Here is a 14,769-nt window from a genome sequence, read left to right as displayed (position 1 = left end):
GGGGGGGGGGGCGGGGGGTAGATATGGGACGAGGGTAGGAAGGGTCGAGAGGGGCGTTGAAAAACAACAAACTGGCTCTCAGAAATTTCACAACTCTCTCTCTCTCTCTCTCTCTCTCACGTGTATGAGTGTATGTGAGAGAGAGAGAGAGAGAGAGAGAGAGAGACATATTAAGTACCCTCCCGTTCTCTTCGCTCTGATGCCGATTACAGAACCTTCCGCACCCCAAAATACAAAAGAGAACAGAACGGTGGTCGAGCCTTTTCATCATCTGCTGTTCAAATACGGAACTCTTTGCCTCACCACGTCCGTCACAGCCCCTCACCGCCTTCCTTTAAATCTAACCTCAAGACTTTCCTCCTCCAGCAGCATTTCCTCTAGACCCTCTCTCATACATGAAAGTAGTTAGTTGATTGTGTAGGTATATTTGTAACGCTGTATTGTGTGTGCGTCGAATGTATGTATGGATGGATGCATGCATGTTTGTATGTATGTATTGGAAAAGGTGCCCTAAAAATTGCCTGCTCCATATCACCCTGGCCAGCATACCGCGGCTGGCGGGGACCCTACATCAGCGGTCGAAACAAAGAGAAAGAAAAGAAAAAAACAAGGATCGTTCCTCTCACCATTGGTGCTTGGAACATAAGGACTCTCCTGGACAGAGATAACGCAGACAGACCCCAAAGGAGAACAGCACTAGTTGCATCCGAACTCGCCAGATACAACATCGACATCGCAGCCTTGAGTGAGACTCGGCTTGCAGGCGAAGGCGAGCTCTGTGAACGGGGATCTGGTTACACCTTCTTCTGGAGTGGACGAGGAAGCAAAGAGCGACGTGAGGCTGGCGTTGGTTTTGCAGTAAAAACAGCACTTGTCAGCAAGCTAGCTGGAATCCCAAAGGGAGTCAACGATAGGCTTATGACCATGAAACTCCCACTGGCATCTGGCCAGAAGCACCTCACCATTGTCAGTGCCTACGCCCCAACCATGACCAACTCGGATGAAGTGAAGGCGAAGTTCTACGAGGACCTTCACTCTGTCATTGCTGCCATCCCTAAAGCAGACAAGCTCATCATTCTTGGGGACTTCAATGCTAGAGTTGGCTCTGACTACATCTCCTGGGATGGAGTGATTGGAAAGCACGGTGTGGGCCACTGCAACCCAAATGGATTGCTTTTGCTTCAGACCTGTGCAGAGCACGAACTGCTGATAACCAACACAGTTTTCTGCCTCCCTACCCGTAACAGGACGTCATGGATGCACCCTCGCTCAAAGCATTGGCATCTCATCGATTATGTCATCGTCAGGAAAAGGGATAGGCAAGATGTACGTGTAACAAAGACCATGTGCGGCGCCGAGTGTTGGACAGACCATCGCCTTGTAGTCTCGAAGCTGAATATTCGAATCCAACCCAAGAGACGCCCCCAAGGCCAGAAGGCTCCAAAACGGCTCAACATCGCTAAGCTGAAAAGCATCACCATCAAACAGTCCTTTGTGGAGCTGCTGGAAGATCGTCTGGAATCCGCCTCTCTGGACAACCAGAATGTGGAGTCTGACTGGAGGACCCTGCGTGAGCTGATCTATAGTACAGCTTCAGAGACCCTTGGACCCATGACCAGAAAGCACAAAGACTGGTTTGATGAAAACTGTGATGAAATCAAGCAGCTTCTGGATGAGAAACGCCGTCTGCATCAAGCCCACCTGAGCAACCCAAAGTCCACATCAAAAAAGGATGCATACAATGCCATCCGCAGGACTGTTCAGCAAAAGTTACGCCAGATGCAGGATAAGTGGCTGAGTGACAAAGCCGATGAGATCCAGGGATATGCTGACAGGCACGATATGAAGAGGTTCTATGATGCCTTAAAAGAAGTCTACGGCCCCACATCCTCAGGATCATCCCCCCTCCTCAGTGCAGATGGGAATACCTTGATCACCGAGAAGGAGAACATTCTCGAACGATGGGCTGAGCACTTCAACAGTGTCTTAAATCGCCCTTCCTCCATAAATGATGAAGCCATAGACCGTCTCCCACAAGTCCCCACCAACGAAGCACTGGACGATCCGCCAACACTTCTTGAGACCCAGAAAGCAATCCGTCTGCTATCCAGTGGCAAAGCACCTGGCTCAGACTCCATACCAGCAGAGGTCTACAAGGATGGAGGCACTGTGCTGACTGAGAAGCTTCATCAGCTGTACTCACTCATGTGGAAAGAAGAGACGATCCCCCAGGATTTCAAAGATGCATCTATCATTCACTTGTACAAGCGAAAGGGGAACCGGCAAGCCTGTGATAACCATCGGGGCATTTCCTTGCTCTCCATCGCAGGCAAGATACTTGCCAGGATCCTACTTAACCGCCTCACAGCACACCTTGACCAAGGTCATTTGCCTGAGAGCCAATGTGGATTCCGGAAAGAGCGCGGAACCACTGACATGGTGTTTGCTGCAAGGCAGCTGCAAGAGAAATGTCAGGAGCAAAATGCTGATCTGTTCTCCACCTATGTCGACCTCACTAAGGCCTTCGACACCGTGAGTAGAGAGGGACTGTGGAAGATCATGACCAAGTACGGATGCCCTCGGAAATTTATTTCCTTGGTCAGCCAATTCCATGAAGGCATGCAGGCTCGAGTCCAGGACAATGGTGAAACATCTGCTCCTTTTGCTGTCACAAAGTGGTGTCAAGCAAAGGCTGCGTTACGTCTGCCATCCAAGGTTACAGACTCATTTTCGCAATGTTAATTTACAAATGCAATATGGAAATCGAATAAAACACAACAATGAAGTTATAAAAAAACAATGAAACTATCACAGCACAATTAAATCCAAGCAGAACATCGAGTCAGAACAAAGACAGCGTGTGAAGTCTGAAAACCACACTATCAACACGCTAACGTTGGTTTGCTTCACTCCACACACACGCCATAAGGCATCAAGCATTCCGGTTTACCTTCACAAAGGACAAGACATTAATAAACACTCAGTTACCTTCCACTTTTTCTTCTTCTTCTCTCAACAAGTGTGTGTGTGTATATATGTATGTGTGTGTGTGTGTGTGTGTGTGTGTGTGTGTGTGTGTGTGTGTGTGTGTGTGGTCTTTTCAATTTTTGTTCTTTATCATTGTTACATGTTGATTGTATTGACACTCAGCAACTTTCCCAGGCAATTTCAGAACGTTCAACACTATCCATATATTTTAAAAAATAAAATTAAAATAAAAAGTTCAATAAAAAGAAATATAAAGAGAACGGTGGTCACCGAGTTACGCAATACGAAGTGAGCGGGTGGGGGTGAGGGCTGGGGGTGGCCAGTGCAGAGGGAGCTGGGGGAGAGGGGCTGGGGGGGGGGGGGGGGGGGTTAGATTGAAATCAAGCAGTTGTTTGATCAAGCTGTCGCAAGGAGACCAGAACGATTACACAAACAGCAGCCTTCTCTTCGGTCCTCCGTACACTTCACAAGGCCCGCAACACAATGCCGTTTTATGTACTCTGCCAACTGCGTTATTAAAGCGAGCAAGAAAAAGGAGAGTTTGGGAGGATGGGAAAGGATGGGCTGGGGGGGGGGGGGGGGCGGGGGGTAGATATGGGACGAGGGTAGGGAAGGGTCGAGAGGGGCGTTGAAAAACAACAAAACTGGCTCTCAGAAATTTCAACAACTCTCTCTCTCTCTCTCTCTCTCACGTGTATGAGTGTATGTGAGAGAGAGAGAGAGAGAGAGAGAGAGGAGAGAGAGAGATATTAAGTACCCTCCCGTTCTCTTCGCCTGATGCCGATGACAGAACCTTCCGCATCCCAAAATACAAAAGAGAACAGAACAGTGGTCGAGCCTTTTCATCATCTGCTGTTCAAATACGGAACTCTTTGCCTCACCACGTCCGTCACAGCCCCTCACCGCCTTCCTTTAAATCTAACCTCAAGACTTTCCTCCTCCAGCAGCTTTTCCTCTAGACCCTCTCTCATACATGAAAGTATTTAGTTGATTGTGTAGGTATATTTGTAACGCTGTACTGTGTGTGCGTCGAATGTATGGATGGATGTATGGATGGATGGATGCATGCATGTTTGTATGTATGTATGTATTGTACGTACGAGTTTGTGTGCGCATATAAATGTTTATTGTGCATGATTGTGAGTTGAAGACTGAGTGCGTTTCGTATGTGTGTGTGTGTGGATTGTGAAGCGCTTTGTGCAATGAGGAAAGAGATGATAAGTGTCCAGTTATTACTATCATCATCATTATTATTATTACTATCATTAGTATTGTTATAATTATCATCATTATTGTTATTATTATTATTATTATTACAGTTCAGTTCAGGAGCTCAAGGAGGCGTCACTGTGTTCGTACAAATCCATATACGCTACACCACACCTGCTAGGCTGATGCCTGACCAGCAGCATAACCCAACGCGCTTTATACACACAGATGGTGAGGGAAAGGGGTGGGGATGAGGGGGGAGATTGACAAATGCGCAGTGAGACAAGGTGAGTGGGCAAGTGTGACATGTGACACACGGCGGTTATGTCCAAGAATGCATCCATCGAAAAATCAAGTTAAGGTTTCACGGGGAGAATGCCTACATCACGGAGCTTTCCCCCCCAAAATAATTGTATATTGTAAAAGGAGAAACACTAAAAACAGTGCAAAAAAGAACGAAACAGTGCACACACACACACACACACACACACACACACACACACACACACACACACACACACACAAATTAAAAAAATAAAATAAAATAAATAAACCACGGAGGAGAGCGAAGCGATGAATTTGATCTGGCTGCGGCAGAATTACACCGACAACAGTTTGTAAAAATCACACCATACCAGTCAAAAACAGCAACATTTTAAGCACCACCACCACCACAACCTCAACTGGTTACTCACACTCCCTACTTCTTCCTCACCCTCTAGCGAGAAAAGACTTGTTCACTCAGGACCATCCTGTCTGTTGCCTGTCGAACTGACCACGAACCTATAATTTAGTATAAATAGTTCTGTTTATGTCCGTGCGGACTGTCCAACTGCCCACACCTCAACGGCTTTGGTGATGATGAACCCACACGATCACGTGATATGAACGTTTGGAATGTGCTTGACAGGCGGCTTTTTTTTTTCTTTTTCTTTTTTTTTTTTTCTTTTTTTTTTTTTAATTGGTCTAATGCTCCCTACCTGAGATGAGCCGACTAACAGCTGCCTTCTGACGCTCATCATTCGTTCCCTGTGTCAAGTCAGTCATACGCATGTGAGGGATCCAATCACATACGCTCAGATCCTCTCGTTTCATATGCGGACGCGTTACCACTAGGCCACCACTCCCACCTAACGCGGAGACAATGTTCGCCACGGCAAAACACTGATTTCTGAAATAGTCTGTCTGCGGACACCATGACTTATTTCTGTGCAAGTCCGTCGCTGACACTGACGGTGATTTCTCAGATGTTTTGCCTGCTGATACAGATAGTGATTTCTCAGATGTTTTGTCTGCTGATACAGATGGTGATTTCTCAGATGTTTTGTCTGCTGATACAGACGGTGATTTCTCAGATGTTTTGCCTGCTGATACAGATAATGATTTCTCAGATGTTTTGTCTGCTGATACAGACGGCGATTTCTCAGTCTCTCTGCTTTTAGTGTGCGTGCCATTCCTCTGTAAAGCAACAGACTGCGACTTCCCTGAAAATCTATCTACCGAGTGTCCCACATACTCGGTTTGCTGAGAAAGAGAGATAGGGCTCAGACAATCGGCCTGCCTGTGCATCACGGAAATCCTGACAAATAACACGAAAGCATGACTGTGCAGACATGGGCCTGCGTTGACTTTCCACGCTTCAGCAGTCCCTCGACATAACGGAGGACAGACAAATGCTCCAACAGCCATGTGGATTAAACGGGGATTTTCAAAGGCTCACGCACGCACTCACTCCCCCTTCTGTTCGCTGCTGGCCACGAACACTGAGAATTAACTTCACGCTTCGTAAAGATCAGAGTAATGAGGGGTGAACTGATTAGCACGCATGCCGGTCAAAGCTGCCACGGCTTTTGTTGTTTGTTTTTTTGTTTTTGTTTTTTTCCTCCTGCACGTGTGACTATGGGCTTCTTTTACTGTGTCCACCCAACAACGATGCTTCCATCCAGAGTCCACACAGCGGTAGCGCTGGCACATCCTCTTACAGGTTTCTGTTTAGTTTCCTGATCAAATTCTTTTTCTTATTCGGTTGTTTTTGTTGTTTTGTTGGGGTTTTTTGTTTGTTTGTTTCTTGTTCGTGTGTGTGTGTGTGTGTGTGTGTGTGTGTGTGTGTGTGTGTGTGTGTGTGTGTGTGTGTGTGTGTGTGTGTGTGTGTGTGTGTGTGTGTGTGTTCCTGTTTGTTTTGGGGGGTTTTCTTGTTTTTTTAAATTTCGTTATTTTAAACTCCGAACGCAAAAAGAATCTATCAGCTTTGTGTTTTGTCTGTTTTGTATATTTATATTTCATTATTGTCATTGTTATTCCTTTCTTTATATTTCATTTTATTTCCTTTCCTTTTCTATGTTTCATTTTATTTCGTTTTCTATTTGTTTTTTTTTTTAGAATTATTTATTCATTTATTTTAATTCATTTATTCATTAATTTGTTGAATTATCCATTTATGTGTCCTTTTTTTTTCCTCCCAAGAAATGACTAAGCGCGTTAGGTTACGCTGCTGGTCAGGCATTCTGCTTAGCAGATGTGGTGTAGCGTAGACGTATTTAGCGGAAGAGTGACGCCTCCTTAGTAACTGAACTGAACTGAACTGTTGTCGGAATTCCTGGCTCGAAATAATAATGATGATGATGATGATGATACGGATACCCTTGTAACACCTATCGTCGATCAGAGACGATGCTCTAAGCACCTTACAAACACGGGGTCATTTGCACAAAAGGCCGCCAACATCCAACAGATTGAGCCAACTAAGTGCTGCCTTCTACTCGCTCATCATTTGTTTCCTGTGTGATTCAGTTCTCTCTCTCTCTCTCTCACACACACACACACACACACACACGGGTGTAACTTTTTACGTGTATGGCCTTTCTACCCCGCCATGTAGGCAGCGATACCCCCATTTTCGGGGATGTGACATGTTGGGGCGTGTTGTCGTTTCCTAAAGCCACCGAACGCTGACATGGATTACAGGATCTTTAACGTGCGCATTTGATCTGCGTGCGTATACACACAAAGGGGGTTCAGGCACTAACAGGTCTGTATATATATTGACCTGGGAGATCGAATAAATAAATCTCCACCCTTAACCCACCAGGTGCGCCGAAACCGGGGATCGAACTCGGGAAACTCTAGTCATCAGCCCCATCCACATGTAATATGCAGCTACTGTTCAAACGCGGGCGCGCGCGCGCGCGCGTGTGTGTGTGTGTGAGAGAGAAAGAGAGAGAGAGAGAGAGTCTGTGTGTGTGTGTGTGTGTGTGTGTGTGTGTGTGTGTGTGTGTGTGTGTGTGTGTGTGTGTGCAGTGCGTGCATGTGTAAGTATGCACAAGTTTTTATATTGATATGCACTTGTATGTATCCAAATTTCTACTGTATCTGTGTTTGTGTATGATTTTTGATTCATGTTCGTATCTTGTAATGTACTATCCCCCCCCCCCCCCTCGCCCCTTCCCCCGCCCCCAATATTCCTTGTGACCCTAGTACACTTGGCAATAAAGACATATTCTATTCTATTCTATTCTACAATCTAGCGTAGTGCTCTAACCATTCGACCACCGCACCCGAAATACAGAAAACGCTTACCAGTGCATCATTTGCGAGTTTGTACAGCACGGGCGATGGCATAACAGGGATGTCCGTGCAATGACTGTGTGGAAGGAAATCTGTTGAAATCGGCCTACTTTTCTACTTTGTATTTTAGGGGAGGTGGGGAGAGAGAGAAAGAGGATGTGTGTGTGTGTGTATGTGAGTGTGTGAGCGCGCGCGTGCGTGTGAAGGCCCTTGCGTGAATGTATGTGTGTGCGAATACAAAGCGCTTTGAGTTACATGTAAGAAAGTGCGCTACATAAATGTGCATTCTTCTTCTTCTTCTTCTATACAATTATCATTTACACTGTAATTGTTGCTGTTACTGTTGTTGCTGTTGTTGAAGACATCATCATCATTACTGTTGTTCTCACTGCGCAGTTTCTACAGATAACAGACTGAGGCACGAAAATCGATGATTCAGGCGGGGTGATTTATAACCTTAATACATGTACGACTGCATAAATCACCCCCTCACCTACCCCATCCCCTCCCAACCCAAGCACCAGGACCCAATTCTGCTACAAAATTAATATCGCTCGTGTAAACGCCATCCATATTTGTCTTTCATCAGGAATAACAAGCGCATATACACCATCGATAGTATCCTCTCTTTTTTCTTTTTTTTTTCTTCTCCAGTCGCGCTGTCGCTGTCGCTGAGGTTCAAAGCGAAATTAGACACAACCACCCCTCTCCCCCTCCTCAATTTCATTATCCCATGACGATCACCACATCACTCTACTTTTACAGAACTGTCTGTGCAGCTCTCCGTCAGAAAATCTCCATGGGTCCATCACTTCCTGACAACGGCAGCAACAAAAGCTCTAGATTTCTGCTTTTCTCCCTGTCTGGACGAGACTTGTATATGTGGAGGGTCCAGGGCTAGCCCACGGCAATACCATTTTGGCGGGCTGTACTCATTGCTTGGATAAGCTCAACAAGCTGGGTACTTAAGTGCAGGAATCAACTGTGAAGCTTAACCACAAAGCAAACAACAACAAAAAGAAAAGAAAATGTAAGAGAACATACGTGAGCCGCCATTGGTTTTTGTTATTTTTGACTCACTTGTGTAAACAAAGTGAGTCTAGACATGTTTTAACCCGGTGTTCGGTTGTCTGTGTGTGTGTGTGTGTGTGTGTGTGTGTGTGTGTGTGTGTGTGTCCGTGGTAAACTTTAACATTGACATTTTCTCTGCAAATACTTTGTCAGTTGACACCAAATTTGGCATAAAAATAGGAAAAAATTAGTTCTTTCCAGTCATCTTGTTTGAAATAATATTGCACCTCTGGGATGGGCACAAAAAAAATAAAAAAAGAAGCCTAATTACTCGTATATGCAAACTGCATTTACTGTTATATTTATATTTTTTGTATTCTCTAAACCTGGCACTTTGACCTCTTATTCTGACACAACAAAAGAGGAGTCATTATTATCATTTTTTGTTCAAACAGGAACTTCTTTTGCTAAGCATGGAATTTTTCTTTATTTTGCAAACGTTTTGGTGCAGATAGTAAAAAAGGGAAATTACTCTGTAATTAATGCTAGGGGACTTAATTTATCACAAGTGAGTCTTGAAGCCTTGCCTCTCTTGTTATATATATTTTTAGATGCGGACTGGCTGATGGTTTGAATGCCATTTCAATAACCCCCTTGCGCATACCAAATCCTTCTAATTGAAGCCAGTAGTTAAGAGTCTTAAAGTCCTGAAGTGTTGAGGACTGACCTTCTTGATGTACTGGGCGGCATCCTCCTCCCGGTACACCTCAGCGCTGACGGCCCCCCGACGGTTCCGCTTGGGCGGGGGGAAGTTGGGGGGCGTGGTGGACACGTCATCGTCCTTCTCGTCGCTGGGGGGAGTGGCCGACTTGTTCTTCTCCTTCAGCTGCTCCTGCAGGAGGCACACACAAAGAAGAAGCTATATATATGATGACGATGGAGAGAATTACCACTCTTTACCATTTGTTACAATGTATCATGATGATACCTAGAAGAAGAGATTTTCCAAACCATTGAAAGGATGTTCTCATCGTGAGATGCGCCAAAACCAACAAGCAGCACAGAGGACCATAATGATTATTATGAAGGCCTACTGGCACTAGAGAAGTAAAGAAAACTACATTGTTGTGGCCACCTAACAAGATTCTATGGCCACGCTATAAAACGATCCTCCAAAGTACTGTTGAGTGAGGGAAACGATAAGGAAGATGGAAAGAGGAACAAGGGGTGTGTGTGTGTGTGTGTGTGTGTGTGTGTGTGTGTGTGTGTGTGTGTGTGTGTGTGTGTCGATCTACACACACACACACACACACACACACAGACAGACAGATAGGCGGACGTGGTGCATCTAGCCACTGAGACACACAGGGGTGCAGAACAGAAAGGTTAGTTGTGGTGGCCACACCTGGTTTTCGATTAGTCGCCTCACCGGCAGACGTCTGAGTTGTGTCGTGTTACCTAATTAGCTAGGGTTGGGGAGAGGGGAGAGACGGGATGGAAGAGAAGAGAGGGGAAGAAGGTGCGAGTGAAGAAGTCTGAGTCGAGAAAGCAAACATCTGTGGAACCAGTGTCTCAAGAATATCACGCAGGCGAGCTAGCTTAGGGAGACAGGAGGAAGCGCAAAATTAACCTTCGATTTTTTCTGGGACATGTTGACGAGGAAGACAGAGACAGAAGAGTGGGTGGGGGGATAAAGGGGCTAGGAAATACTATGATGTGTGTCTTAAAACACGACGTACTTCCCAACAAAATGACACCAGCATAACAACTGACAACTTTGTAAAACTATGGGAATAAACTAATTTGCACACTAAGCCGTTGTATGAGCCAGCTGTTCTCAGCAAGGGCGCACAAAGGGAGAGCGCGGAATGGAGAGTGCGAGACAACCCTTCTTGGTCGCCTCTCCATCTGGTCATTCCCATTCTCTGTCTCTCCTCTGCCTCTACACAAGTACCTTGTTACCACGTGCACGTGTGGAATTTCCACACCATATACAAGGAGCAGTCACTTCATGCGTGCACGCAAACGTGTGCATACACATACTCACACACATGCACACACACACGCGTGCGCGTACACACACATACATGTATACACACACACATGCGAGCAACGAAAGACAGAAGGGGGGGGGGGCGCGGGGGGGGGGGGGAGAGAGACACACACACAGGGGCGGTGAAAGAGAGAGACAAAGAGACAGAGACACACACTGGAAGATAAGATATAAAACAGTCTGCGATATTCACTTTCCACCACACCCTTGCAAACTCCTTACTTCATATTCATTTCTAATAGGCAAAAACATCGGGAGCAGCCAAAACACCTTTATATGCAATACAATCAATCGCCGTCCGATGCCCCTCCCCCTCACACTCCCATACCCACTCTCCCTCCTCCTTCCTTACCCCTTCCTCCCCTCGCACCCCACCCCCCACCCCCCCGCCCCCCAACCACCCCGCCCCCCCAAAAAAAATCCCCAAAGACAAGCTCGGGTCTGAATAATTCATGATTCTCCTATCGACGAATCGAAGAGCGTCACGAAAGGAAAGCTCTCTCTCTCTCTCTCTCTCTCTCTCTCTCTCTCTCTCTCTCTCTCTCTCTCTCTCTCTCTCACACACACACACACACACCCTCCCAGGCCACTAGAGTTCAAGTGACTTTCCCTATCCTGACGTGTAAGGGAGGGAGAAGGGCCTTCTTTCGACGACAGTTACATTCGTATACATCTACATAAACTTTCGGTGAAAGATCATCATTCTTTTTTTTCCCCCCTTTGTGAGAGCACCTGTGAGCTGGAACTCTCTGTAACACAACACTGCGCCGTACCGTTTTTATTGAACACAATTCTCACTGGCTCGGGAAACAGCACTGTTCAAACGACAGTAATTTGTACTAAGTCTGAATTTCAACTATCGATTCAGAGGTCAACGTGCGTGTATATGTCTGCTTTTTTTGCTTTTTCTTTTAAGTTTACTTGTTTGTATGAGCTTAGAGTTCGCGGGAATATACGTGAGATTGCGATAATGATGATGACATGCCAATGACGACAACGACAGCGATGGTGATGATGACAATGACGACAAAGACGATGAACCCTCTGCTCAATGACTGCTCTGTCAAGCCTGTCGTTCAACCAGCCACCAACTCACAATGGAAACCCAATAGTTAGTATGGCATTACAGCAGTTCTCTATATGTACATTCCCGTTATCATGTCGATGGTCTGCCGTCGTCACAGTATCTTGTCTGTTTATGAAGGCGTGGTACAAACGTCAGTAGCATAGGGTCTGAGAATAGTTTCAAACTAGTCTTTGCAGTGGTTAGATCATCGATCCTATCTGTCTGTGGGTGTGGATGTGTGCGTGCGTGTGCTGTGCTGTGCTGTGTGTGTGTGTGTGTGTGTGTGTGTGTGTGTGTGTGTGTGTGCGTGCGTGCGTGCGTGCGTGCATATGTGTGTGTGTTTGACGTTATTGAGACCAGATACTGTGATGAACCTATTCATTGTTAAGTTGTCTACACATCCCCCATGATTTCAGCGATTATTTTCTTCAACGTTGACGGTATATTTCATCAGAAATGACCACAGAATTCAACAGAGATTAACCACAAAGTAAAAATAATCAGCAATTTTCCAACCGATTTTGTTCTCCAAGCACGACTTGATCCAAATCTTTCTGATTAAACTACCGAACACGCATTTGGTTCCAGATAGTCTGTCAATCTGAGTAAATTAATTAGTCATACACTATCAACACTTGTAAATCAATTAGTCTCACGTTGTTACACTGGTAAATCAATTAGTCACACAATCTTTACACTGGTAAATGACAGTCATACAACTAACATAGGATTTTTTTTTTTTTTTTTTTTTTTTTTTGTAAATCCCTCCTTTTCTAGGTCAGACAGCCGTGGTCATGGATATAACTGCAATACTGCTGACACAGTTGCTGACTCCAGCATTGTGAAATACTTCACCTGTTATACTTTCTTCCTGATTGACTAGCACTCCCAGGAACGACAACAACAAAAATCCTATGCTGTGGAAGCGCGCGTACTGGTCCACGCGCGCGCACGCACGCGCGCGCATGCACGCACACGCACACGCACACACACACACAAACTCACTCACACTTACTGCTTCCCCTTCGAGTTCTGGATGAAAGAGATTGTCTTACATACTCTATTAGTAATACCCTCAGAAACTGAAATGAAATGAAATTCAATTCAATTCAGTCCCCCCCCCTCTCTCTCTCTCTCTCTCTCCACCCCATCCCCCACCACTGACACACTTCATCCAATAAGGCTGCTTCTCACACATACACCCCCCCCCCCGCCCCCCCAGGCCCCCGCCCCACCCCATCCCCCACCCCACCCCGATCTCCGTTCTGAAGGTTAAATCCATATCGTGTGTCTGGCACCGTTTCCTTTTCCCCGCCAGCGGTGCTGACGAAGAGGGAGAGCGAGAAAGCCTATTAATAATTTACAGTGGCAGTTCCAAACACCAGCTACAGCAGCAGTGACGACGCCTCCTCGCTGGTCTAAAGCTGTCCCCCAACCCAAACTATTTCTTGGCCTCTGACGTTCGTATCCAAGGATAGAAATTCCCAGACAATTGAACGTTGTCCTGGAGACAAGTGGGGTTAAAATAAATAAATAAATCACCCTCCCTACACCATCACCCTCCCTCCCAAATTTCTACCTGCCTTCCCCGAGTAAAGAGACGGGTTAGGAACAAAAGTAAATTCTCGTTGTATAATGACAAGTCAGCAGACATGACCCATGACATAAGCTGTAGTATTTATTACAAGACAAACTTGTGTGGGGCTGAGGGTGTGGTGGTGGAGGTGTTGAAAGGACAACAACAACAAAAAAAAAGGGGGGGGGGGGGGATGGGTGTGCACTGATGATGACTACTCAATCATCCTTTCACTGACAGAGACACACAGAGAGAAAGAGCGAGAGAGAGAGAGTGAGTGCACGCACGAGCGTTTGGGTAAGTGTGGGAGGGGAGGGGTCGAATGCACCGCAGATTAAACAGACACTAACAGATGTATGGATGACAGACGGGCAGAGAGACAGATGATGATATGGGGGGAGAGAGAGGGAGAGACAGACAGACGATCAGAGGGAGAGACAGACAGAGGATGGAAAGAGAGAGACAGAGACAGACAGTCACACACACACACACACACACACACACACACACACACACACACACACACACACACAGGGAGAAACGGAGAGAAGGGGACACAGGAAAGACAGAGACAGACAGAGACAGAGAGAGACAGGGAGAAACAGATAGAAGCGGGAGAACGAGGAAAATGCCGAGTACGTGCTTATATTTTCCGCCTCACCAGATAATTCACTCGAAATTATCAAAATGAATACACCCTCCCCTCCCCTCACCCTCCCTCTCTTTATTTTATTTCTCTCGGTAACAATCTCATCGTTTTAGCAACCATTTTTATATTACAATCCATTTCTAAATTGGCCATCTGCGTGCGTGCGTGCGTGCGTGCCTGTTTTCTGTTGGGATCGAGATACCAGTTAAAACGTGCGAGTCCTAATGCGCACGCGTGTGTATATATTTCAGACAAACACACACACGCGCGCGCGCATGTAAGAAGAGAGAGGGAAAGAGAGACAGAGACAGACAGAGACACAGAGATAGAAGCACAGTCAATCCCATCTCTTCTCCCTTTCAACATAGCGGTATGGCCACTGGCACACTGCTCGGCGAACAAACATGACTAGCTCATCAGAACTCCCTACCTCGTCCTGGGCCGTGGCTGTCCCCGTGCCGGGGAGACAGGGGCGTGGGGGGGGGGGGGGGGGGGGAGAGAGAAAGGGGTTGTGGGGGAGAGAGAGGGGGAATAGATCACAACCAGAAAGTAAGCGACAGATACAGACACAAAGACACAGAGAGAGACATACAGAGGCACAGAACGAGACACAGACCTACAGAGACATACGCACAGAGAAACAGACCCGTGCG

General features: G+C 46.3%; 1 protein-coding gene across 7 annotated transcripts in view; it reads right to left on the bottom strand.

The window, feature by feature from the left end:
* The window catches only part of LOC143284566 (cAMP-dependent protein kinase regulatory subunit), a 142,019-nt gene that overhangs the window by 43,786 nt on the left and 83,464 nt on the right, over positions 1-14,769 (bottom strand). For all 7 annotated transcript variants that reach the window (XM_076591370.1, XM_076591360.1, XM_076591401.1 and 4 more), the window contains exon 2: positions 9,500-9,664. In XM_076591370.1, the coding sequence (XP_076447485.1) occupies positions 9,500-9,664 (165 nt within the window). The remainder of the gene's footprint in view (positions 1-9,499; positions 9,665-14,769) is intronic.

Source organism: Babylonia areolata, chromosome 1, assembly GCF_041734735.1.
Source record: "Babylonia areolata isolate BAREFJ2019XMU chromosome 1, ASM4173473v1, whole genome shotgun sequence".
In the NCBI taxonomy this organism is placed as follows: Eukaryota; Metazoa; Mollusca; class Gastropoda; order Neogastropoda; family Buccinidae; genus Babylonia; species Babylonia areolata.
Note: the sequence above shows the minus strand (reverse complement) of the source record. Positions and strands in the feature narration are given on the sequence as shown.